Genomic DNA, 27,554 nt, shown 5'->3' with positions numbered 1-27,554 from the left:
GAATCTCTTTCCCTGCAGAAGTAGTTCTCTGGTTTAAGCTCATCTCTTTCCTAGGGCCTCCCTGTGCACAACACTGATAAAACCATACCAAAATGAATGTGGGTTTTTTTAAGATGTTGATGAGATGAGACTGTGCATAAAGCTGGTACATTATTTTTTGGATCAGCTCCTGGGTATAATCAGGAATGGAATGGTGTTGGCTAAATAATTTTATCAGGGAAAGATTTTGACAAAGGACATGAGGAACATTTTGCTACATTTGGCTTGTGCTATTCCAGAAGAGCAGAGCTGTTGTTTTCCTCAAAGCATTTTTTCTGAACTGTCTAATTACCCAGAAAAATGTGGGGTTTTGATACAGTATGTGCCAGTCAATGCATAAAAATTCTTTTCTTGTTCTGATAACTTTGATTTTTATTATTAAATTTCCTCATCCTAGGTTTTGAAAAACAATAATTGAAAATGGCAGAAGTAAGGTTAGCAAATGATGTGTTCTCAGAGTGTTGTATCTAGTAGCCTTCTAAAAGAAAATGAGAAGTCATTTTTCTTACCATGCTTTCTAGAAGATGCAAGCCAATAAGGATAATTTCCCAATTAGAGTGCAAATTGTAAAGATCTTGAATCTAGAATTTTAACAAGCAGCCAAAAGAGGCCTCATTTTCTTCCTGCTGAGAAGTTTAAAAGTAGGAGGAATTATGTACTTTTTTCACTTAAATCATCAAAGGTTAACTTTGATGTTGCACATTTGGAAATGCTGACTTCAGTCTGGTCCATATGTAGAATTAAATCAGTATTTCCTTAAAGTGAGGAGACTGCAAGTAGATGGTTAAATTCACTTCAGGTCCTCAATGTTAATACCTGGAAGACAAATAGAATGGTTGAGGTGTTTTTGAAGCGTATGATGTAAGAGAACATTTACTTCTTTACTTTTAATGACACCTGAAAAATGAAAGTTTGGATTGACCCTTTTTTGCTTTTTAGCATTACTGTGTACTCCCAGTCTTGAGATTCTGTGGGCATAGACTTTGTATGATGTAGTAGAAAGACAGTTCTGTAGTTGGTTTGGGTTTGTTTGTTTGGGGTTTTTTTGGTACTAGCAATAATCTCTTGTCCCTCATTTTGGATTCCGATGGTGTGCAGATCTTCGAGAACACAGGAAATGGGGACTTGCTTCTCTTTTCTGACAAAAAAATGCTTGCTTTCATTTTCAGACCATCCTTTCTGAAAGTCAGCAAGTCTGTTCTTTCTGAAGTGATGAAGCAGTATGCTTTCTTCCTTCCCCCCACATTAAAATAGAGAGCTCACTTGAATTTTCCTGAAGCACATCTGTATTTCACATAAGGACAAAAAAGAGCACATTTTTTACTCTGTAATTTTGGCCATGGGTTCTCAATTGCAGCCACTGGGAAGTCTCCTTCTAGCCACATATAGTTCAGGCCAAGAAGCTGATTTGGGGATCTAAGAGCAGGAGAGAACCATGTCACTTCTAAAGGCAGAGCTGCAGCCAGAGAGAGGGATGCAAGTGCTACCCAAGATTGTCTCCCTCTTGGGATACTGATATTTTCAAACTAGGGACAGTAGGCAGAGCATTACTTTTCAGTGAGCACATAAAGCTGATGTGTAGTCAGTCAGTTGTAATGGTTAGATGGTGCACTGCTCTACTAAAAGTTTCAGTCAGAACTCAGCTGTCCTAAGTCTTTTGATTTTGAGGCTTTGTTTGCATTGAGGGTTTGAAACATCCATCGTTTCAGATTGGAAATCTGAGCTAAGTATGAAAAGCCACCATGAGGGCTGCTTGCAAAAGGGTTCATCTCAAAGTTCACCAAGTGTTATTTATGACTGAAGTTTAACTTAGTGCTATGGCTGTGTTATAAAATAACCTTTTAAAGGATGCAAATTAGTATTTTGCTGCATGAGATACAAGAACAGCCATGCCATGACTACCCCTGATGAAACAGTCTCTGCTAACAGCTTGTTTCTATTTCACCTCTGTTTTAATTACTACATCATCCTGACTAATGCAATACCTTCAGACCCCTCAAATAGTTAAATTAAATATGATTTGTTGGTTTAACATCAAAATTCATAACTGCCTCAATTAGCCCAATTAGCAAAAGGGGGACTCTGAGGAATTTGTTGCCAAATCAGCATGTGCCTTGTTGGACGGTCATCCAATGCAATTCATTGCTAACTTGGCCAGTAAAATGCACATAGAATATCTTTGCTAAATGCATCAGTAACAAGTTGATTTTTCTGTCTCTGAGTATTATGGGTCTTAGCTTTTAAATAACTGTTTAAAAAAAAAAATCGTCAGTATCAGGTTTCATCCAAGCTACTGAGAGTCTGCCTTTACATAAGTTGAATTGTGCTGTAAGTATGCTGCCTCTTCCTATCACACCTTCTAAAACTTAAATTTAAATGAAAAACTACAGCAGTTTGGGAATGCTTACTGCATGAACTTCATACCGTTAAAATAACATTCTGTGATTACATCTGAAGGGTTCCTGTCAGGGTATTTATAATGTCCCAGAAGCATACAGTCAGTAGCAAGGCATAACACAGCACACAGAAATCTGTAGATGATTCAGCAGTACAGGCAAAAGACCTTCTACAAAGTATGTTTGCAGAATCTTGTTAATTAATAGATCTTTTGAGAAAGAACTTTTGGCTCCAATTTTGCATTGACATCACACCTGGATGAGACCCTGAGGACTTCTTCCCTCACCCCAGCTCTTTTGAGAATACTAAAATTGAACAATCATCCTTTGCATTATTAATCTATTATCGTTGTTGTTGTTGTTATTGCTCCTACTGTTGTTACACCTCTTTTTAGAGCTAGATATTGATAAGAGAAATTAGTGTTGCTGCCTTCTTCAAAGTTGTGTCTGTTTCTAGAAAAAAAAGCTTAAAAGGTGGCATTACAAAATGTTACTGCTTTTTCACACTTCTGTATTGTATGCTGGGATGAGCTTTGCTTTTTCACAGACAGCTAAGCCTGAAGATTTTATGTGTACTCTAGGAATAAAATAGGACTGTTTCTTGCAAAAGCAACAATTCTTGTGACCTAATATACAGCATCCCTACATCCAAGTTGGGACTTTGCAACCTGGATGAGTGAACTACCAGGTCTGTAGAAAAAAAGTAAGCAGTCAAAACCCACACAATGGCTGTTTATTTGAATAAGTTGATAGTGAAGATAGTCCTGTCCTGGTGTACAGCAATATTTGAAAAAACATTCAGTGGACTAGGATCCATAATTCTTTTCTCAAAGAAAGGAAGTGAAACACATTAATGGTCTTTTGCTGTGTGTTCACTTTTGCAATGCAAAAATAGGTGTCCATGTATTACTAAAGTAAGCAAATGTCAATCTGATTGTGTCCAGGAAGCATAAAATGGGAATAAAATCCTTGTTTTGCTACTTTGCCATTTATCTATGTAAGATGGAAAGCCAAATATAATCTCCCTGCTTGAAAGCCCGCAATTGTATTCTAGACCCCAAAGAAAGCTATTTTTTATTAGTTTGTTCAACGACTTGTGCCCTCTGGGATTACCCTTTGTGATTGGGAAAGAAAGAACATAGTTTAATTTCTTCATTTGGAAAATTTTTTGCTTGACTAGCAATGGGAGTCCTGGGTCACTAAGCAATAGTGTTCTGCCCTAATTGCCTTCAACTTATTTGTGTTTCTAAGTCAGGCCTTTGATAGTAGTTTTTTCCAAATTATGTGAAGTTGATATCCTGCTGCCCTGCAAAACTGAATAATTTATAGAATGTAGAAATTGCTTTCAAAATTTTTACTTCATGTAGAATTCTTAAGGTTTTCCTTTAAAAAGGATGAATTGACACCAAGGAACACTGATTTTTTCCCCTCCTACTCTTATCTGTCTCCCCTCCACACAAATGTATTTGTTCTCTTTTTACATTGACTAAGAATATAATCAAGTGGCAATTTGAGAAAATATTGTCTCAAGCTCCCAGCTCTGCCTGCACCATAGACAAAAATAAATGTGTAACTAGAATGTGATGTATAATACATGCAATCCAGACAGCAGAAATATAGCTAAAGTTCTCCAAATCTGTGAGAAGGAGTAGAAGAAAGAAACCCAAGTGACAATGTGTGACTGAGTACATGGCGCTCATTTAGGCAAAAGCATGTTGGGTGGTATTATCATCTCCTGATATTCTGAATGGTACAATTTCTCTTGGGAGATTTATCAGTGCACAGGTCCTGCATCAGAGGGGTCCTTCAGCACCACACAAGACTGGCACTGCCTCCTAAACAAATTTTCTTTCAGGTAGTCATTTGTCTAGGAGGAGGAAGAGAGCAACGTTTTTTACTCACATATCATTTCAACTTTTTTTTTTTATTATTATTTTATCCTGGTTTAAGGTCACTGCCTTTATGTTGTAACAGACTTTTTTCCAGGCACTTCCTAGCTCTGGATTTGTTTTGAACTGCCCTCCTGAATGACACTAAGTGTACTGTTCTCCCACTCTTATCTTTCTTATCTTCACACTTTCTTATATGCTATTCCTTATGCTTAGAAATCCTTATTCTCCATGCCAAATATCTTCCCACTCTATATTCACATTCTTCCTTTAAATTGCATTTCCTAAAGTCTGTGAAAAATAATCTGCAACTTAAGAAATATAGCAACTATGCTTTGAGATCTGACAGTCTTCTGATCATCAGATTTGCTACTGTTGGCTGAATTCTTTAACTTACCCATAATACTGAATAAATTAGGGATCAATTTTTTTCTTAATATCACGTGTACTGTCTTTTTCACTATAAATAGATTTTAAATTTTATTTTAATGTACCCCAAAGTTCATCCCAACTGGTTTTCTAGAGGCCACCTGATTGAGCAGTGCTTCTTGTTGACTTCTTGCTTTTCCAGCTAAAAGCCCACTGATTGGAAAAAAAAAAAAAAAAAAAACCAACAACAAAACAAAACAAAACAAAAAACCAGAAAAGTGAGGTCAGTAAGACATCCTTCTCATAAGAGAGCTGAGTCCAGTATCTTAGGTACAGACTTAACCAAATGAAATCACCATTTTGGAGCTCTATCTCAAGAATATTTCTTCAAAGAAAAGCCCCAGAATGAATAAAAGCTACAAGTGAACCAGACCTTTTTTTTTTTTTTTTTTTTTTTTTAACTTGTATGCAATTCTTAAAACCATTTATTTTCACAGCATGGTTGTGCTGTTTATAACCTCATTTCCTTACATTCTTTTTAGTGCTAAAGAAAAAAACAAACTAAAATGAAAAATTTGTATCCACACCAGAGTAATTTATAAAAGTTTGATTCATGCAACTCCTACTTCCCCCTAAAAAAATATAAATAGTGGAATTGGGAAATTTTCAGGCTGTCTAAAATAAGCTTACCCTAAAAGAAGTACCTTTTTTTAAAATCTGGGTCTACTAGTCTAAAAAGGTAGTGAACTACTGCTCCTCAGTGTTTCTAAAATATGTACATTCTTCATCTGTTTGCTGATTGTCTGCAGCATAAAATTGAGCCTGGAATTCGTGCGAGCCAAAAAAAGTCCTTGTAAGCCACTCCTCCAGATCCTTTGCTGCAAGAGAAGTAAATCTAAACACTGACTGCTAACAAAACAGATACTGTAAAAACATTGCTAAAACAAATGAAGCTGACATTTTACAGAAAGAGAGGTGCTGTTTTCAAACACAGTAATGATCTTTTAGTAAGTCTTGAATTTCCATTCAGCTATGTTAAAATGATTGCCTGTGAGTGAAATCTTTTCTCTTAATGTATCAAGGAAAAGCTAAAGCTGGGACCAGAATGGCTCCTCTAGGAGTTAAGTACAGAACTCACAGAATACATTTTGCACTAAACTCTTTTGGAGGTAGTTTTCAGATTTCTTTAAACTCAGATGTAAATTTTTGATACATGACCAAACCAAATGCCTTGTTGTAGGTGTTGGTCTTGTTGGTAATGGAACAGCATCACCTTTCAGCCCCAAACCTTTTGGGTTTCAGTCTCAACAGCGTCATTACTACCCATTACTGGAGATATTCTCCCAGGATGCACGTCAGGCTGGATGTTCATCAAAACATTTTACTTTCTGCCTGACCTAACTTTTCCTTTCTCTCATTCAAGCAGACTATTGAAAACCATCCAGTTTTATGTGTTCCTGAGCTATGAGGAAAACAGGATGCAGAAAAGGAGATTCTTTCCTGTCATGTTGCTCTGTAAATCAAGTCCTACATATGTAGCTTGTAGTTCCAAGGAAGTCTGTAAGCACTGAGTTTGAGGGAAGTTTTTTAGAAATTGTATTTTTTCTTCAGCTTTTGCTAGTTTCTTCCTTTAAAGTATTTTTGTGACAGAATTATTCACATTTATGCCTTGTCTCTGAGGTTGCAATCTGGAAGTGTTCTGATTGTCAAGAAATATTATTTAAGTTAATCAGGAATACAGATTACTCAGGAATTAATCTCAGGATGAGGACAGATTCTTTGAATTCACACAGTGGTTGCATATACACTATGCATGCCCCAGTGGAATTGTTCTGTATCCTAAAAACAGAAACACCACTTTGTCTTCCAGGATTTACCTTGTGCAGCTGTATGGATGTTAATGTGGATGGAACTCAGATCATTAAGATTATCACTAAGGTGCCTTATGTTAATCCTGGGGCTATGAGACTGTGGTTTGGTAAATTGGCTGAAGCAGGATCTTAATATCTTGCAAACTTGAGTATTTAATGTGAAAAAAACACTCTTTTGTCATAAAAATGAGATGCAGTAGGAAACTACTAGTCAATTTTTTTCCTCTGTTGCAGACAATAAAGAAAATGTCTTCCAGTTTCCACATAGAACCTTTTGTCACAAAGGGCAAGAATGCACATGAGTCAGCTTCAGTTGTGGGATTTTTTTTTCCTTTTCCCAGTGAATGTTCCCATTATACAAAGATCTTGGAGTCCTACTGCAAAATTTCAAAGTGTTTCTTTTAAGATATTCTGTATCTGTTTTTAGCGGGTTTGTTTGGTTTGTTGTGTTGTGGTTTGGGGTTTTTAAAATTTTAAGGGATAGTTAATGTATGTCAACAAACATCTTAAGCTGTCATCATGATTTGTCTTTGAAAATACTTGTGTGGTACAAATATAAGAAAAACACCCTGTTTTGCTAAGACTTTGTTTGAAGGAAGTTTACAGGGTCTTAAGTACTTCAAAGCTGAAACACCTAATTCAAAATGTTATGTGAATTAAAAATATTTTTACAGCTATAAAAAAAGGAGTGCAAAAAGGCACCTTTTTTAGTATGGTAACATTTTACAACCACTTTACAGAGCAACAGGGAAAAAAGTTACAAAAAGCCACTCAGCATTGTGCAGTTCAGCTGCATCCATGTGCAAGCAACTCCTGTTGTTGACAAATGAGACTTGACCACAGGCAGCATGAGGTCAAGAAATATTAATAAAATGCTTTTTTAGCTGTTTATTTCTGCTCTTTTTTGTGTCCCCTTGTTGACATGACAGAGCATTTGGGGTCAGGTGCCCAGCTATCACTGGAGATGGAGTAAAGTACCTTTCTCTGAGCCTTCACTGACACGGACTCAGCCATGACTCGGCCGGGGAAGTGAACTATTATACTGAACTTTCTCTGCTATGGTAAAATGAGTTGCAGAGAGAACACACTGAAAGCCAAGGGCCTCTAAATACTTTTCCCTTTTATGGAATAGTGCTCCCAGATCTCCATTTCCTGGAGATTGTACTCTAAGCCTACACAGTGGTAGAAGAAAGTTCTCTGCATTCACTGATCTGTATCTGACTACAAATTTGAGCTCAGGGGATCTTTTTTTTTTCCTAACTATTTTAAGCAGTAAGTTTATAATAACAGACCAAAATGTTAAAAAGCACTCCATCCTCTCTTTTATTTTTTTCTTACTTGTCTTCTTTAAACTGTCTCATCTTAGTGTGGGAATGAGCAGAATTTGGTGAATTAGGTTGGTAATTTGTGGTTTTTTAGTTCATTTTGTAGGTGCACAAGGCTCATGCATACTGAGATTGTAGATCTTCACCCACATCCACTCTGCCTGTGACATGTGAGTTAATCTCTGCAAGTATTTAATTTTAAAAGATAATTTTGAAGCTCCTGCCATTTCTGAAAGAATGGAATTTTGGAGGAGATCATTCACTTTGATGAAACACTCCAATAATGTAATGACATCCTTTGATAAGATAGAGGCAGGCCAGACAGAGCTTGATCAATGAAGAAAGAAAAAGAAATAAAAATAGAAATAACAGGATCTTTAAGTTATCTTAGTGCCTAGGATGCTAATATGTGCTCTTGCACCTTGACTTTTTTTGAAGTGCAGGTGTATTTTTAATCTCTCTTTTCAGCGTCTTCAGGGCAAATAATTACAGGTGTTTCAGTTGGTGCCTCACTGTATCACACATATTGTTAACATATCATTTCCTTCTTTGGCTGGAACGTGGTTGTGCTTGTGCAAAGGAGACAAAGCTGGCAAAGCTGATGGTAGCATGATTCCAAAGGCTGTTCAGCTGGCAGGTGAGCCAGGCTTAGAAACAGGCTGGTCATGCTCTCCATACTCCAGCTTAGGGTTCAGTAAGGCTGTCAGCTGGTTTTGTAAATAAAGGCGTGAATTTCTGTAAGCTCCAGGGCTGCACTGTGCCCTAATGCTCTGCTGAAAAAGAAGAAATGTACCTTCCAGTGACATAAATTTTCCAAGGACATTTCTTTATTTCCTATCTACATTTTTGAGATGCAGATAAGCTCCTCTAATTCTTGTAGAGTGCTCTCACAAAGTCCCCTATTTCTATACATTTTGACTCCATGTGACATGTACTGGGGCTGTTTTCATTGCCCAACTAAAGGGGCATAAGGTCACTTCAGCAGTGATGGAAGAACATTTATTCACTAATATTTAAGTTTCCATTATTTCTAAACCTTTGCCTTTCCTACAAGTATCAGAAGGCAGTAATTGATCAGAAAATCACAGAACTCCCTGCAGGGCATGGTATATCCATTTGCATTTAGGGTAGATGATGTTTGTGCTGGGTAAGCATCATAAAGTCTTTAAAAAAATCTGGGCTGCTGACTTTAAGAGCACTGCACAGGTTAAAACTAAGCTTTTAGACTGAAAGTTAATACTTTTGGAGTTCTAAATCATATAGTTTATTAATTGAACTACATCCTTATACTGAAATACCAATATGCAGTACCTCTCACTTTGGCAGTGTAGTGGACTGCAGCAATGCAGTCCAGGTGTGTAGAGATGGTGTTTGATTTAAGAAGCCTAAGAATATGAATAATGATGTGCAAACTTTCACTGCTCTAATATAGTCCTCAGCACTGGGGTTTTCTGGAGTGGTATTAGGAAAAAACGGAAAGTCAGAAGAAGAAATTTTCCTACTGATCGGCACAGAGATTTGAAGCTTATTCCTATTTGCAAGATAGCTCTGTAAGGAAATCAGAGTAGGGTTCTGATTGTGTTGGAGACAGCCTAAACTCAGTCCACTCCAAATCTGCTGGGTTGTTAAGGTGGCATAAATTCATCTTGCTACCCTCCATTTTCCCTTGGCTGTACTTTCTGTGCTGCATCTCTAGGACAACACAGATCGGGATTTGTCCCTTTCTATTCTTAGACAAGCCTGCTGATTTATTTCTTTTTCTTTTAAAGTCTTTTTGCTTTTTAAATCTGAAAAATGAACTGAAACTTGATGTGCTTAATAGCTCTTTCTTGTTTCAAGATAAGTTGCATTACTTTATAAAGTTTAGTATGTACTAAGAATTTGTCTAAGATTGGGAATAAGCCCCTTTGGTGCAATAGCTTCTACGATTCCATGTAGGACTGCAAACATGCTTTGGCCATGACTTGAAACATTCCTAATTTTTCAGGCCCAGCATTGGGTTGAATGTATCGGAACTACAACAAATTCATAAGGCAAACACTAAGAGGGATTAGATAAACAGCCAGATTTATGTTTTCTCTCTCTCTCTCTCTTCTTCTTTTTTTTTTTTTTTTTTTTTTTTTTTTTTTTTTTTTTTTAAATTTGAATTTGAATTCCTTCAAACTCAGAAATTGTGTTGGATGCCGGTTACAGAGATAAAAAGCAAGTCTGTGTCACTTTAGGTTACCTTATTTCCATCTCAGCTTCATGTGTTGCTAGTAGTTGGTAACTTGGTTTGATACAAAAAAACTTAATGGTTAAAACAGATGTTCGGTGCTACTGCTACCTGTCTAATCTGTGGTTTTATTAAACTATACATAATCATAAATATGTCTTTTTCATCCTATTAGGGACTTCAATTATTTTGCCTTAATAACCATTTTAAAGATGTTATTCGTAGAAAGTTTCCTCTACTCTTATTTGAAGTCAGAGGTGGGTAAAATCATGATACAAACATGAACTACCACTTACTTTTATAGAAATAGAAAAATCACCTGTAGCAGGTACATGTCTAGAAAAGCTTGAAACATGCTGTCCCTACAACACTCACTGCTCTGAAAAATCTTTATGCTCACTGTTCAAAAAGAGTCTGTATCTTGGTCTCCATAATGATTTCACATGTGCTGCATCTTTTTCAGAGTTGTTATTGAGGAACTGCAATAATATAATTACTTTTTCCTGAACACACCAATACTTGTATAGGATCATTTTTACAATCTAGTCATTCTGCATTAAAATTCATGTGAGATGGCCTTGTATTCCTCTTTTACTGAAAGAGAAAAATAAGTTTCCAACATAATGTGAAACCTAATAAAAGCATGAGTCTTAGCTGCTTCTGTAGTCCAAAGTTTTCACACATCCTGTAGGTTTTACTACACATTTTATGCTGTGAGAGCTGAGGTGAGGCACTTATCACTACTGAGACTGCTTCAGTGTTTCTTGTGAATGGTTTTGCTTCTTTTTGATTTTATTTTAAAGCAACAGATGTATTTTGACAAATGTAATTGGCAACCTCAATAAACCAACATATTCCTGAATACATTTCTTTACCCAGCCCTGAAATGGAAGGGAAAACTGTAACAGGTTAATTTGCAATGCAGTAGTCAGCAGTTGCTAGTGGAGACACCAGTGTGTGCACCAGGTGGTCTCAGTTGTGTGTGTGTGACCTGCAGGCACCGCCGGGAAGTGCAGTGATGTACTGATGAGCACACCGAGGTACTGATGAGGACAGCTCCCTGATTCCTGGGCAGGTGTCACAGTAAGTATTGCAACTCATCCACTGCCACTCTAAGGACTGATTTGTGCTTTGCACTGCTGATCCTCAGACTTTGGTACAGGCTTTCATGCTTTCACTATCCTTGTGAATGCAATGCCTCCCCTTGATACTAATAATGAGAATTTTCTCAGCTAATAGGTAGAGATTTTTGTTTTCCCCCTCCTTGGGCATTTCTGCTATTTTGTTTTGGAAGTGTCTTGCACCTTGTTGTCTTGTGCAGAGGTACACCAAGTCTTTGCACAATTCACCTTGCTCAAAGGAGAAGTGCCACACTCTAGAGTTCTGGTTTTGATCCTCTGAGATCTGAAATCATGCTCTGTAGCATTAAGGCTATCAGTTACTAAAAGGCATATTATGGAAGAAATGACTGAGAAGGGACCATAGCAATGTCTGTCAGTGTCTGAAGGGAGGGGTCAGAGGATAGATCCAGACTCTGCTTGGTGGTGCTGAGCAATAGGACAAGAGGCAAGGGCAGAAACTGATGCACAGGAAGTTCCACGTGAACACAAGGAAAAACTTTGCTGTGCAGGTGACTGCACTGGATCAGATTGTCCAGAGAAGGTGTGGAGTCTCCCTCACTGGAGATATTCAAGAATTTTCTGGCTGCAATTCTGTTCCATGTGCTCTGGGATGACCCAGCTTGAGCAGGGAGGTTGGACCCGTGGTCTCTTCCAGCTTGAACCTTTCTGCTGTTCTGTCACATCCACGATGCTGCTTACTTCTTAGAGGATATTTAGAGAAAGTAGTTTGGTCACATCATAGTGACAAAATGAAAATTGTAAAATGGAGGAAAGAGATGGAAATAGCAGCAAGAACAGAAGGTTGTCTGTTTTGCATGCATTTGCTAAGTTATACTTGACCTTGAAAGCTTTAGTTAATAAAACACAAGATAGCATTTTTAATTTTAAACCTTAATACTGTTTGTTATTGTAAAGTGATCTCAGTTTTCAAGCATAGAGTTTTAAATGGATTTGATTTGTATTTTTGGCATCTAACCCAGCCTGCAGATCGCGAGGCCTCCCAGCGCTTATGCCTTCAGGCTAACCTGAAACAGACACTGCCAGCAGTGCATGGTCCTCTTAGTCCACATTGCAGCTCCACGTGCTTCACGCTGCCCACCATGCCAACCTTACCTGAAGACAAGGGACAAGCAAAAGAGGCCCAGCACAACAGTTCTCCTCCAGCCAAAGTAAGCTCTCTCACTTACAAAGGTTTTCTGACACTTGCTGGAAACCTGAGGCTGAAACCTGTTTGTATATGTTTAGGGGTTTATAAAATCTAATCTATCTGTTGCTCTGTATTAGGGTGTTTTCTGTAATTGATGAAGCTATGAAGGATCCTTCCGTTGGAATCCTTAGAGTTCCTCAAATATTTTATAGCCCAAGGGATGAGAATTTAAATTGCTCATGCAGTTGTTTATCATTTTGATCTGGAGGCTTATAAATGGTTCAGAACAGACAGACATATATCAAAGCTGTCCAAAAATGTCCTTTCTGATGTTATTAAAGAAAACTTTAAACTTTGAGAACAGAACTTAGGCTTGCACTTCAACTAGTGTTGTTTTTACAGATATAAAGGATGTTATGCAACTTGTGTGTGTGTGAAAGATGGAAATGAGCTTTTTTGGGTTGTAGTCTTTCTCTATTTGCCACAGCAGTAGCTGAACATATACTGGAACTATACAGAGGTCAGGTGGGTGCTCCCCAGGTGTATTCATCAGTTTACTTCAAATTTGTGTGCCATCTACATGTTTTTACATGTTTTCTTTCCAGATAAATATTAAAAAAATCAGAAACAGATGGGTCTTCCCCCTTTTCCATAGTCTATACCTCAGATAAAACATAGCTTTATGTTTTAATAAACTGGGGTTGGATATTTTTTTTTCAGTTGTTAACTTAACTGAAGTAAAGAACCTTCCTGTGATTAAGAAAGCACAGGTTATCCAAACCATTCATTTTTAAGCAAACTGGCATAAAGAAAGAGAAGATTTATAGTCTGGCACATCCTCAGTTAATGATGTGACACTGTCATTGGGTTTGAGGACACTACATTCCAGACTTTAGGTGAAAACATCCGCTACTTTAACATGGTTGGAAAATATTGTCAGCAGTGAGCTCTGCGCTGATTTGTCCTGCCTTCCATCTAAACTGCACAAGGTGCTGAGTGTTAATTTCCTGCCTTAAGATAAACACCCCAGTTGGATACAAGTTCATCAAGGCTACCATCAGATAGCATGTATTAGCTCAAGAAAATTTTATTTGGGTTTTTTAACTCACCTATGTGAAAAGTATTTTAGTACAAAAGACATGCTGTATAAAACATACCTAAAGATGAAAATTATAAAAATCTAGCAGACACTAGTGATTCTCATCCTGAATATGCTTGTCAAATGGGAGAAATGAAAATTTCCAACTTCCTAATATAAAAGCATTAATTTTTTATTACATTTTTCCAGGCCTTTTAGACGTAGGTCTTAAATAAACTGTGGTAATGTGATAGTTCATGAATCACTTCACTGTGCAAAGTGCTCAATTTTAGAGAAATTGTTATTTTTAGGCACAAAATCACAATGGAGTGATTTTAATCAACACACTGCTCATAAGCCTACTTAGGATTTGCCACTAGCCAATGCTGTGAAAATTTGATCTTGTTCATAGCTGTTGTCACTCTTGGCTCTTGCTGCAGGTCAAGTTCTACAGCATGACTGTAAGTCACTCTAAGTAAAACAGCTTATTATTTCAAGATAAGGACTTGCAAACAAGGAGAGGGCATCAGAAGGAACTAAAAGCTGGTGAATTTATTTTCTGCCATTCAACAGAATTTTCCAAGTCTGGAATTTCATCTCATCTAAAGTTCTGTCTGATGTCTAACAACTTCATTGTTCTGTTTCAGGAGATTCTTCCCCACGTTTTCCCTGCATGCCCAAATGCACACAGATTGTAAAATAGTTCTGACAAAAAGAACAAGAACCTTACATCACATGTAGCTTTCTGCATGCTTCAAGTATGATCATGCTTTCAAGTGATGGGAAGACCTGGGTTCTATGTCTCAAATTCATTTTGAGAAAACAAATGTGGGTTTTCATTTCAGTATTTCTTACAGTAGCCTGTGTTTTTCTGAAGTTCAGTCCAGAGTTTTAATTAATATCTAAGAATATAGCCAGGTGGCAGAGGGTTTTCTTTTTCCTGTTTTATTCTTTTCCCCCCAGTGCTTTAAAGAATTCAGATATTTTCAGTAAAGCTCTGTCATCTGTCTGGCATGGTAGGACTTTCAGCAGAGTATCTTTGTATTCCTTCTCCCCTCACCATCCCATTAATGTAAAAATCATCCAAATTTGTCTGGATTATAAAAATTTCAAAAGCACGTTCTCTGTATGCTTAGTGAGGGCCTGGTAGAATTTAACAGCCAGAATGTCTGGAGGTTCTGCCTCCACCCTGATCCTCTTGGCTGTTCTGTTATGGACCAAACTGCCTGTGCCACACTCTCAGCCCTGCACACACCTCCCTGCCAGTCTGGATGGCTCCAGGTCACCCTTGTGGAGCAGTTCCCATCTGAGCCACAGAGGTGGAGTCAGTTTTACCCTACATTTTTTTGCAGGGAGTAGGGCTTGGGACAAAAAGGAAGCAAAGACTTGGGTAGCAGGGAAACATTGGTAGTAGGAGATGAGGCAACGGTTGGAAATAGCTGAGGAGCAGACGGGTCTGGAAGCTGCCAAGGGAGCAGAGTTAAAGGCACACAAATGGGAGGGTGATGGAAATCTTCAGTGTCATCTCTGTGCAGTTGTACAACTGTGAGGCAGCTTAAGCTTCCTGTTAAAGCTTCTCTTCCATGACTTGTGTAGAGCAGCCTGAGCACTCCTCAGTCTGTAACAATTCCTTCTGATTGGAGCCAGCTGGCCCTGCAAAGAGCTTCCTGTTCTGGCTCTTCCTGCCCCTCTCCTGGATAACGGGGGGCCACGAGGTTTCACTTGTGTAGATGCTGAACTCCCATAGCTGCTGACCAGGATTAATGTTTTCTACCTGACCTGAACTAGCCTTGGCTCCAGCCCCCCTTTTTTTTTTTTTTTTTTTTTTTTTTTTTTTTTTTTTTTTTTAAATGAGCTGTTTTTAGAGTCCTAAAATGGGCTTGAGTGACTTCAAGGCTGATGTTACATCATTCAAAAGTTTTTGCTTTTTTGCAGTCATGAGATTAGTGTAAACACTGTGCATGTGTATTCAGCTGCCTTGCCCTACAAGCAGCGGAGTCACCTGAAGTTCTGTCATTGACAAAATACATTGTTACTTTTTAACATTTTCAAGGATATTACTAAAACTTGCTTTCAAGCTATTGCCAGAAAATGTCACTTTTGCATTTGAATCACATCTGTTTTGGGATTCTAACATTTCAGAATTACATAATTTAGGATATTTTTCCTAAATTTAAATCTTCACAGTGTTTTCTTGCCATGTTCCCCACCTGCTCTCCTGTGACTGACAAAGTGAACTTGCCAAAGAAGTTCATATGAGAATTATGAGTATGGAAGTATGGAGCTGCTTGAAAAAATTGATTTTAGAAAAAAAAAAGCTATTTACAGTAAAATCAAGGACCCTAAATCAAGGCATATCTAATTGCCTTTGAGAGGTAGAAAGGTTATGCTATGTATTTTAATACTATACTATTTTCCAAGTATTCTGGAGTCCTTTCACTTGATCAAAAAATATGTTATTTCAACAGGAATAAAATGCAGCACTGGGAGAGATATTTCAAGGTGTTCTATGGTATATTATAGACATTAGTAGACAAGTAAGAGTCAGCTTCCGAATAGAATAGAATAGAATAGAATAGAATAGAATAGAATAGAATAGAATAGAATAGAATAGAATAGGATGGAAGGGACCTTAAAGGTCATGCAGTTCCAACTGCCCCATTATGGAAAGGAACACCATCCACTAGACCAGGTTGCTCAGAGTTCCACCCAACCTGGCCTTGACCATTTCCAGAGTCTAAAACTGACTTGCTGAATTGTGGCTTATTACATTCTACTAGTGCCTAAATTAGTGCTATTGCAACACCTTTTTCTTACCTGCCCTGCAAGTTTCTTGTGAAGCTTCGGGATGTAGTTTCAAGAAAACTGTAGACTCCAAATAACAAACTAAAACAAAACACTTGTACATATCAGTGCCTAGCAGAAGCAATTAGGATTTGAGAATTTACAAATTATTCAGTAAATTTTACAAGTCACTTGACAGCAGTATACTACCTCTGCTGGGAAGCTTTCCCTCCAGCTGCTTTTTGGTTTTAATCTGAATACAGTACTTGGGGTAGAAGTAATCATTTTCTTACACATGAGACATCCTCATTACTTTTTGCCAACTTGATGCATCTCCATTTGTGATATCTCACAGGAAATAGATTCCTTTTCTTCAGCTGAGTGGTATCATTATGCAGAAGGTGTGAGATTAAGTTCTTGAGGCAAGGTCTCATATTTTTAAGCAGGCAAGCACATATTAATATTGAGTACCAGCTTGCCAGATTCTTTTATCACTTAAAAATTATATATATTTTTAAAATATTGAAATTACATTTTTTTAAAAAAAAAGTACTTTGAGGGAAATTTCCCTCAAGTAATTTGAGGAAAAACCATATGGAGCTCTTAAACAGCTCCTATCTTAAAATGATAACTTTAAATTATTTTCTGGGGTCTTGGGTATCATGTGTACACTTAATACTGTGTTTGTTCAAGCTTTCATTATCCATTACTATCATTTGGAGGGTTTGTGTGCTTAATTTAGCCCTGTTATACAGAGCTGCTTTTCACTCTTGCATTCAGCTCATAAATTCACTGGTCTCTTGGATATGTACTTCACTAGACGAATGGTTTGCTGTGTGAAAAACCAGACTGTCTGCCTTTTAAAAGTTTTTTCATTAGCTCCATGCTAATTGAATTTAGCCTGCATGCATTAAAACTTTTTAAAGAAAACAGATATTCCAGGTCTCCATCATCTCTTTTGAGTAATTTAAGTATAAGCCTCTAATTCACATTTGTTTTGTCAAATTACAGCTAATTATCTCTTATTTCAATTACTTTTTCTTTTAGGTAAATTGAGAAATACACATTGTTTCCCACACAGAGAGTCAATGTTCAGTGGTTTGAATTTCTGTTTAACTACATTTTTGTGTTTGTCACACACCATTCAGGACACGACTGTTGAAGGGACAACATGCAGCACTCCTTCCATTGTTCTTCCAGAGGATGCTGTTACGCCAGACACAGAAATTGATAAAAATCTGGTTAACAGGTACTATATAATACATCACTAATCCATCCATAAATTCCAGGGGCTGTGTTTCTAAAACATTGCTCTGAAATGTATGTTGTATGAAAATATCATTGCTATATCTCCGTGATTTGGCCATATTGCCTTTGCGTTTTGAGGGTGGTGTTTGGGATGCAGGGTGGAGAAACAGGAATATGATTGAGACTAAAAGAGTAGAGTTACATAGACCATAGAGCCTGCTAATCCCACTCATGGAGTTGGACAACTTCAGTATCTAGTTTGAACACTGTAATACAATGAGTTTTGAAGCAGTTTTGGGCCTGTTCACATAGATGGGACAAGAATACCACCATGAGGTTAAGCATATGTGAAAGTAAGTCATTGAAGAGAAATCATAATCCTGTTTGAAACTGAAAACTTCAATTCAGTTTTGAGTTGAATTAGGCTTATTATATTTAATCTGATAAAGCATACTTTCTGACCTGGGCTTTTTAATTTTATTGACCTGCTACTAAACATAAAATATGGGGAGAAAACATATCAGAAAATATATGTCATAAATCTACAATTTATTTGTATTTTTAAAAGTGTGCTTCTGCAAACTTCAAGATTGATTTAGAGTCAGAATTTATATGTAACCCTTCAAAAGCATGATTATTTGCAGGATAAGCATTTACATTTCTGCAGTTTTTTGAGACTTTTAACCTGGTTTGAAGTTTAGAAAGATCCTATGGGAATGTCAGTCTGGGAGCCTAAGGTATTATTTTAGCCATAAAATTTAGTTTAAGAAGCAGTACCAATTCAGAAAGACTGGGGTGATGCTCTTTGTTTTTGTTTGTTTAGTTTTTTGGGTTTTGCTATATACCATTCTTACAAGATTTTTAAGTCACGGTAATAATCTCAAGAAATGTAGGGTTTTTTTCTGAGAAATCAGGTTCACAGTGGATGAGATTAACAGCAAATTTTAGAACTCCTTTGTCAGATCAATTTCTGCAATTTTCCCTCTTTCTGCAATCACCTCCATTTTCCAGTTATTTGGAGATGAGAGGAACTGCAATAAATGCTTTTGGTCTTTATTTTTTAATCAAAGGGCTTTCTTTTTAACATTAATTTTTAATAGGCAATTAGGACCTTTTTTTGGTGCCACATTCCATAATTTTTGTTTGTTCACTTTTCTCTCTAGGCCTCGGAGTCCTCATAGGAGACATTCTAACCGTGCCACCAGGAATTCAACAAGTTCACTGACTTCTGTTGGTATGAAGTGATTATTCATTTCAACTGGGATGTATTCTCAGAAAATGTGATGTGCAATAAAAACCTATATAGAGAGTCCGTATTGACCACAGTTTTTTCTCTGTGCACATTGTGTAATGGATGCACAGGGAATACTGCTGGGATGTTGAATTGTGATCATGAGTTTGTAAGTGGACTGAATGCAGACCAATTCAGGGAAATACACACATTGTTACTGTTAGAAAGTTGTTAATTGGTGTATTAGCTTAACATGTTCAAAAAGCTCAACATGTACATGCTTTGTTTCTTGTAGAATACAAAATACTGGTTTTGCTACACTTGAGCTTCTTTTTTGCTGGCACAGGAAAAGTGTCATGGGAGGTCTGTCTCTCAAACTTCCAACACACAGGGCTGACTTTAAACCAAACCAGATATTTCACTGAAAATAGATTGCTTTAGAATATTCAATCTATAAGTATGGTTTTTGACATTCTTGAAATTGAACTAAATTTAGGGAAATTAAAGCCAAAGGACTTCTCCCTCCTCCCCAAAAAATCAATCAAAAAACCAATAGTGAAACAACTCCGCGCCCAAACCAAAAACCCTTGAAGTTTTGCTGCTTGCTTACGTCCTTAGCTTTTCTGAAAACTGATGGTTTTGTAATGGCTCTTGTCAAATTTTAAAATATTTTTCTCATATTACCTGATGACTTTCCGCCCCCTCATCCAGGCTGTTGTTTAGATGCTCATAAAAGCCATTTATACTGACTCACAGAGAAATGGCTTTTCTGACAACTGCCTGCCTTCTTTGCTTCACCATAGGCTGGAGAATTGTGAAAATTTGTGCTCAAAGTTTAGTGTTTTCAACCAATTTAAATGCCACAGATTAATGAAACGTTAAATTAATTGTTAAAACTATTGCACATAAATCTTTGCTGGGTGAGTTTGTGGGTTCTTAGCCTTGAAAAACCAAACATGAAAGTTCCATGAAAAAGCTCTGTCTACAACAGAAATGCCATTACTGTTAGTTGAGATAGATCTAATAGCACTTTTATTTAGAAATGAGAAAAGCTGTTTTGGAGATGCAGCTGGAAAAGTCAGTTTCACTTATTCAGGGAATTTTTGATCACAGTGAATTAATCTTAGTGGGTTACCTGTGGTTTTGAGGACTTGCTCTAAACTTGAGATTGTAACAACATTAGAAATGAGCAGACATTAATTTTTGTTACATGCAAGCTCAAAGCTAAATGTATAGGTGTAAATTTACAGATTTGTTTTGAACTTGTTACTCTCACGTGCCACAATATACCTGGAAGTGGAAGGTCCAACTCTAATTTTGACATTTTCTACACAGATAATAGTGGTCATGTGATTGATCTGGTGAATGATCCACTACCAGATGTCAAAATATCAGAGGAAGACAAAAAGAAGAACCTTGAATTGTTAGAAGAAGCAAAGAAAGTGAGTGAGAGGTTCCTAACACGCAGAGGCAGAAAGTCAAGAAGCAGCCTCACAGAGTCACCCACAGGTGGGGGCACATCCTGAAAAACAGATATTATATTCTCCTTCAAACATCCGGTGTAATCTATACATTGCTGCTGTTTACATACACTTGGTTAATTTGAAGGTCAGAATCCCTCTTGTCCTCCACAAGGTTCCACATAAAAAAGAAATGACCCATCCATGTACTTAGGTGTGTCAGGGTAAAATGGTGTAAAGTTACACTGCACACAGTAACAAGAAAGGATGAAGTATTTCTACTGAAAAGTGAAAAATCATCACAAATTGTCATTCAAATGAAATTTTAGTGGCTAGATCCATCCTGCTGAAAAAACTTTCCCTCCAGACACAATTACACTGCCTCTTATTCTGAACATAGCCATAAAGTAAGCTAAATGGACCAGATCCTCCTTTAAAAACAACAGAATAAAATGTTTTGTTCTAGAATGTCAATTGAAATTATTTTCCCTTTTATATGAAGTGTTTGAAAACTGGAACAAAATGCCATTTTACCATGAAATAGGACTTTCATTTTGCTTTGAAATGCCAGTTCAAACAAAGTTCTGTCTTAGAATTGTCCTGACACTCTCTGGAGGAAAAAAAAAGCCCACAAATATACATCACCTCTTTTTTCCTAAATTCCTTATGAATCTTCTCTTGTCCTGCGTGTCCTCAGTGCTTACAGTATCAGAAAACTGAGGAGAACAAGGATTCCTTGTATCAATAGAAATAGAAATTCCCTGTAGCAATAGAAATCCAGGATTCCCTGTATCAATAGAAATAAAGAAATTACCCATTTTTGACAAGTATAAGACATGAAACATACTCTAAACTCCTAATTGCCAAGTACAACCTGGCAATTAAAACGACTTGTCAGGTTCTGGACAAACAGATGACTGATGGCTATGATACTGATATTTTAATCTCTGAATTCTAAAAATACAGAAGGTACAAATCTAGAAAATAAAACCAACTTTTCATTTTTTTTGTCTTTGCCCTAATGGAGCAGTTTTCCCTACTCTTAGTCCTAAAGTTTCATCCACAGCATCTTGGAGCAACTCTCTCACTCTTTCACTCCCATCAGGCAAAATGATAATGAATTATTAAGGGAGGAAAAGACCTCTAAGGTCACTAAATCCATCCATTTGCAGGCTCACAGTTTAACTTATAAAAGCTCACCAAAAATGTATTTCTTTAGTATTTCTTGAGAAGAATAGATTTAAGCATCTAGTCTTTAATATGATAAAGTTCCTAAATGCATACAAAATACATTTTTGCATATAGATATTTTTATTCCTGTGGTGTTGCAAGTTCAAATGTTCTATTTTTTAGGTTTTATCAATATTGGAGTTTAGAGAAGCTTTAGTGATGTTTCACTTGCTATGTATTTGATTTTTTTTCCTTTTTAATAGTATTTTTGGCATTTGAATTTTTGTCCTTCATGTATTATGGGAAACTGTGCACATAGGTGTTTGTTAATGCTATAGTAGTAAAAATTTTGAGCAAAATATCAGGATACGCCCTAATTATGTGTGTATCTTTCAGGGTCTGATGCATGTACAACCACTAGTATTGAGCCAGTATCTCCAGGGCAGGTAAGAGCTGAATAGTCTGTGCAATAACCTGGTTATTACACTAATATTATTACACTATACTATGACATGCTGCCCTTTTGGTCCCTCATAAAAATTGTATGTTTGGAATACCATTTTATATACCAAAATTGGATTACTGGTATTTTCTCTGTACAGCAAGGGACAAATAAATATTTACTCTGAAGACAGAAATCCATGAGGTAACAAGAACTGAAAGATCATAAAGGTCTGTTAAGTGTAGAAAATAAAAAAAGATCCAATATAAACCTAATCTATAAAAGAACTAGAACCTGAAGTTATTTCCTAAATAAATGCAATAAGCAAATGTAAAAATAAAGGGATTCAAAGTTCAGCCATTAATATCTATATCTAACATTTGTAGCATAGATGTGAAAGATAACCTTATAAAGGCAGTGTTTTCATCCTTTTTTTGCTAGAATAACAGAATTGTGAAAGAGGATGACAGGCAAACTGCGGAGGTAAGTGTTTCACATCAAGGGCTGAAAAAAGTCTGCTGGTAGCACACATGTGACTTACTGATGGGACTAAAAATGCTGAAAGATTGTTCACTGAGTGAAAAGAAGATTACACTGCTCTAAGAAATGATGAAGCAACTGCAAAAGAAGTAGAGGACAGTGGGCTTATGACTTGATCTTTCCATCCTATCATGCACCCTGCTCTAGCTTAATTAAAATCAATACACTAAATAACTTTCTAAGTAAAGTAAAAATATCTGCTATAGCTATTTTGGTGTATGTCAGTGGTTTAGACTTTCCATGACATTAAGACACTGAGGAGGTTGGCTTTAGGAGGATTGCTGTAATGGACTCTGGAATGGGAGAGGTTAACTCCAAAGTTCAGAGAGGAGATTCCCAAATCAGTATTCTTTAAGTGCCTTTAAAAATTATTTCTTTGTCAACAGCACATATTCAAAAGCAAATGTCACTGAAAAGGAAATGGCTTTTTACAATGAAAATCTGTCCTTGGGCAGGGGAAAAGAGGAATCTGGGCTGGTTTCTCCGTTTCATGTGTGTTCCTGTACTTTCAGAATGCTGCAAAAGGATTAATTGATCGAAGGCAGAATGACCAAAGAAAGATTTCTCAGGGAAGGTTGGTTCCTCGTTCTGCTGGCTTTGAAAACTCCAAAGAGAAGCTCTCAGACCAAAAGGAAAACTTTGATCCACGTAAACATATGGATACTTTACCTAAATTCTCCTCTTCAGCTGGTGATGGTGGTAGAATGTCTCTTAACACTTGCATGAATGTTTGTGAAAATGAACTTGGAAAATCATTCCTCAAGAAAGGGAAAGAAAATGATGTTCCTTTAAGAACCCATCTACCAGGACCAGGAATAGGAAATATGGACTCAAAACTAAAAATTCCTGTTCCAGAAATGAAGGACCATAAAGTTCCATGTAAACCAGAATTTAAACTGTGTGGACTGCGTCCTCCTCTACTACGGGCTGTGTCCTGGGATAGCTTGGAGCCTGGGCAGAAAGAGAAAACCCCTTTAAAATTACCATCTGAGGAAGATAAAAGTTCTGTTGGTAATAAATCCAGCAATCAGTTAAAAGCATTCAAAGACCTTCAAATCCAAGTTCAGCCAGTTCGAATGCAGAAGCTGACAAAGCTCAGAGAGGTGAGTCCTGTCATCAGCTGTATCCTGTTTTAAAGAGTCATTTTCATACCCTACTAAATGTCCAAGGTGTTTAGCATTATTTTTATCACTGCAAAAAGCATAGTGATAAAATGGGAAACAGTTTCAGCATAATCAATACAGAATTGTATCATGTTTTTACTTTGCAACTTGACTAAATTGTAACCTGTGAGTAAATTTCATGGAATTACTCTATTTCTTAGTTCTCTTCAAATATGCATCAAGTGCACTGTGGTACTTCAGCGTGTACATATGCATGTGCATGTCTTCTTGCATGTTTACATTTGCAAGATCTCAGAGGACAGGAAATGGGTTTGTAATGATTAGTTGATTATTGAGCCTTCTCAGAAAATGTCTCAAAGTGTTCAGAGCTGTAAAACTGAGCATCTGTGACAGCAAGGGCAGATATTGAAAGCCCAGACTTACAGCTCCTAATTATAACATGCTGCAAACTTGTCGGCTTCTAAATAAATAAACTTGGGCTGCAATATCTATTAATTAATCTGTTGTTAAATATTTTTCTAAATAATTAATAAAAGTTAAGAATTAAACCCTAAGAAAAAAAGCAAAAATTTCATTAAATGATAAACCACCAAAAGAAAGCAATGAACTTGTCTCTATTGCTAATAATGACTTAAAAAAGAAAAGGAAAAAAAAAAAAAAAAAAGAAAAAAAAAAAAAAAAAAGAAAAAAAAAAAGGCAGCAGGTACTTTCCTGAATAGCCTAAAAAGATATTTTCCTTCACCCCCAGTAGTTAATATTTTAAGATGAATACAAGGGTTACAGGTGAGGACCTCAAATTCTGCACTTTGGTTAATTCGTTCCCATTTTACTGTTTGGGAATGGCAGCTTCATTATTCACCTTTTCCTTTTGATATAACACAAATATTCTTAGTGTGCATGTACAGGAAGTTTTGACTATAGGGATCCTTGAGCCACATAATTACAGGAAAAATTCTTCCCTGTGAGGGTGGTGAGGCCCTGGCACAGGTTGCCCAGAGAAGCTGTGGATGCCCCATCCCTGGCTGTGTCCAAGGCCAGGTTGGATGAAGCTTGGAGCAGCCTGGGATAGTGGAAGGTGTCCCTGCCCATGGCAAGGGGTTTGTAACCAAATGATCTTTAAGGTCCTTTTCAATCCAGGCCATTCTATAATTCTTTAATTCTACCATTTTGAATGACCTAGAAGCTGTGAAGCACAAATAAGAGAATCAAAAAAAGGAGAAATAAGGCAATGAGGTTTAATCTTTGAGAGTGCATTTTTTTTCCTACCTTTAAGGAATAGAGGTAGAACACAGTAACAGTGAAGCATCCCAAGCTCTAGTCTTAATAAAGTCAAAGTGTCAAAGTCTTATATATAGGATTTTCTGAATTTCTTCTGTTATGTGGGATACTTAGTTATTACTGTGGCTATATCCAAAACTGCTTTTTTTATTATCAGTTACTAAAGCTCTCACTTGCCAAAACTTTATATATCTACTTGAATAAGGGGCACATTTTGTGAATATTTGTTTGCATGACCAGGAATTTTTCTAAATAATGACTGTATGAAATGTGAAATATGTAATATTCTAGAGTATGTGTGAATTTAGGAGTATCCATGTAGTATCTGACTGTAATGTAATGCAAATATCCCTATTATATTTATTAACTAAAGTAAATGTTTTCTAATGTACATGTGGCAGGGATATATAAATTGATATTTGTAGTTCAGTTACTTAAAATTTTATTATTATTATTGTTTCTCTTCACAGGAGCATATTTTGATGAGAAATCAAAATCTAGTTGGACTTAAACTTCCTGAACTTAGTGAAGCAGCAGAACAGGAAAAAGGTGTAGTATCATAAAAAACTGGAAGGAATGTTTGTTGTATACTGATTTTAATAACTGACTATTATGGTGGGGCAAGGAGAAAAAGTGAAAAAGTCTTTTACTTCAATTGCAATAATAGTTGAAGCAGTCAGGGAGAACAGTAATAAATGGTGAACAAGAGAAACCAATAATGGAAAGTACCTCAATTTTGTGATGATTTGAACCAAGAAGATGCTGGAGGTATTATTATAACCAAGGGAAAAGATGCACATGGGGAACAGAGTCTGTCTTGTACCTAATAGTTGTAGGAGTGAACTTTCAATAACTTTCTGTAAAAACATTTCAGCAGTGATGGATTAAATGGATGTAACTTCTGCAAGATATCATGGTAATAAGGGTGAATTTGATCACTGGGAGAGATGGGATGTTTTATTCCTGCTTTTTTATTTTAGTATATGTGTGACAAGTATTGAAATGGCATTTTCACTTCTCGTCCACGTTTCCATGTCAATATGCATGAGAAAAAGTAAGGCTAGAGAAGAGTCATAAATGTGTTTGAAGGGTTGGAAAAATATGCCTCACAATAAGTGGGATTTTTAAACTTCAATCTCTGTGATTTTTATGGAAAAATAAAGGAAAAAGCTTATTTAAGGAAAAGGCTTAAAACTCTACATAAATGAGGAAAAAGAAATCTGGCACCAAATGTTTTCTCCAATCTAGCACAAGCAAAAAAATTTGATGCCTGTAACTGCATCTAAAAAGATACAGAATAAAGAGCAGAGATGTAAACCTGAGGATAATTCAACATGTGGAAGAATTACATAGCAGAAGTGCTTAGCTAAAATATTTAAACCAAAACTATATATTTGTTTGGAAGTGGTTAATTCAGAACTTGTTCAGTGTGACATTAAATGAAATGGAGATTGTAACTATGGAAGGAACTGAAACTGATTGTCCAACATTTAATCCAAAGACAATTTCAATTTTTTTAGTACTGTTCATTTTGCTAATTTATATATTTGCACTGGGACTAGCTCACCAGGCCTTAAAGTTCCTATTACACTGAGAGATGGTTGAGATACTACATTTCATGTTATGTCTGGAAACAGACTCATCTTCAGTCTGAATGAATCAAGATTGAAGGATAACTTCTGGTCCTCTATATTTAGTGATTATATCTTTGGATTCTTATAAATAATCATATTATTCTTGTGACTCTGCTAATGCATGATTTCCCAGAAATTATTTAGCAGGCTCTGTTTGAAAGTATAAAATAGTTGCCATTTTACCAGCCTGCTATGTAATTTTGGCAGGTTTGGAAGTCTTGAGGAAAACATTATGAAAAGATAAGCATTATTTTATCCAGCTTCTCAACATGGATCTCACAAGTATCATGAGCTTTTTATAGTCCAGTAAGTTATCTAAATGGTAGCCAGAACATTAAGGGTCAACTCTTTGTCCTCAGTGGGGAAAACAAGCAAGGGGTCAAATTCTTAGTTAATTTGTTAGGGAGACCTACTTCCTTACATTGTCATAGAAGCCACCTTTTCAACTGAAGTGATAATTTCTCTTAAACAATAGGAAATAGCCAGATACTTCATTATTACTGTTATGGACCCAATGTACTCTCTCCATCATGGTTTTTATCAATGACAAGTTGCTGTCACTGTCTGAGTAAACACAACTCTGCATCTACAGTAGTTAAGTGGAATGCGTTAAATCTGGAGACACTGGTGTCAGGCTGGATTTTATGGGGACACGTGTGACTGTTCTTAAGTAAATACTGGAATTTTTAAATATAAATCAAAAGCACAGAATGAAAACGTAGCTGGAAAGAATCTCCCATTCTGCTGAGTCTTTCATGTTAACACTCTCCAGATTTACACACTAATTACATGGCAAGTCTAAGAATCCTTCTGTTAAACTTATGAACAGGAGAACTGTCCAAAGATTCCTTCCCAAATCTGAGATTCAGACTGGGGAATCTGCCTTTCCTACAGGAGAGTCCTTCATGAAATTCTGGTAAGACAGAAGGAGATAAGGGAAGCAATATATGTGAAATTAAATAAAATGAAAATACAGAAGCTAAGTGACATGAATTTAAAAAAAAACATGTTAGCCATGTCTTGGTCCTTATGAAAGTGACAGAATCAGAGAATATAAGTATAACCTTTATATCCTGTTTCAATGGACATACAGTGCAAACAGGTACATGATGTAATTTATAACAATAAATGGTGCACAAAATCAATAGTATAATACATTACAGTGTACTTCATCCTGGCAGGTGGCATTTAAA

The 27,554-nt window shown here is 36.6% G+C and overlaps 1 protein-coding gene across 5 annotated transcripts in view; it reads left to right on the top strand.

Annotated features, from left to right (window-relative positions):
• Positions 1 to 27,554, top strand: part of IRAG1 (inositol 1,4,5-triphosphate receptor associated 1) — a 141,968-nt gene that overhangs the window by 98,337 nt on the left and 16,077 nt on the right. For 3 of the 5 annotated variants that reach the window (XM_083863886.1, XM_083863888.1, XM_083863885.1), the window contains exons 3-12: positions 7,996 to 8,059; positions 11,102 to 11,187; positions 12,206 to 12,394; positions 17,383 to 17,483; positions 18,646 to 18,716; positions 20,049 to 20,222; positions 21,740 to 21,789; positions 22,227 to 22,268; positions 22,838 to 23,428; positions 25,198 to 25,276. In XM_083863886.1, the coding sequence (XP_083720012.1) occupies positions 12,326 to 12,394; positions 17,383 to 17,483; positions 18,646 to 18,716; positions 20,049 to 20,222; positions 21,740 to 21,789; positions 22,227 to 22,268; positions 22,838 to 23,428; positions 25,198 to 25,276 (1,177 nt within the window). In that variant the 5' untranslated portion in view covers positions 7,996 to 8,059; positions 11,102 to 11,187; positions 12,206 to 12,325. The remainder of the gene's footprint in view (positions 1 to 7,995; positions 8,060 to 11,101; positions 11,188 to 12,205; positions 12,395 to 17,382; positions 17,484 to 18,645; positions 18,717 to 20,048; positions 20,223 to 21,739; positions 21,790 to 22,226; positions 22,269 to 22,837; positions 23,429 to 25,197; positions 25,277 to 27,554) is intronic. The other 2 variants (XM_083863887.1, XM_083863889.1) reach the window with 2 other exon arrangements.

This window comes from Zosterops lateralis, assembly GCF_965231275.1.
Source record: "Zosterops lateralis genome assembly, chromosome: 6".
NCBI classification, from domain to species: Eukaryota; Metazoa; Chordata; class Aves; order Passeriformes; family Zosteropidae; genus Zosterops; species Zosterops lateralis.
Note: the sequence above shows the minus strand (reverse complement) of the source record. Positions and strands in the feature narration are given on the sequence as shown.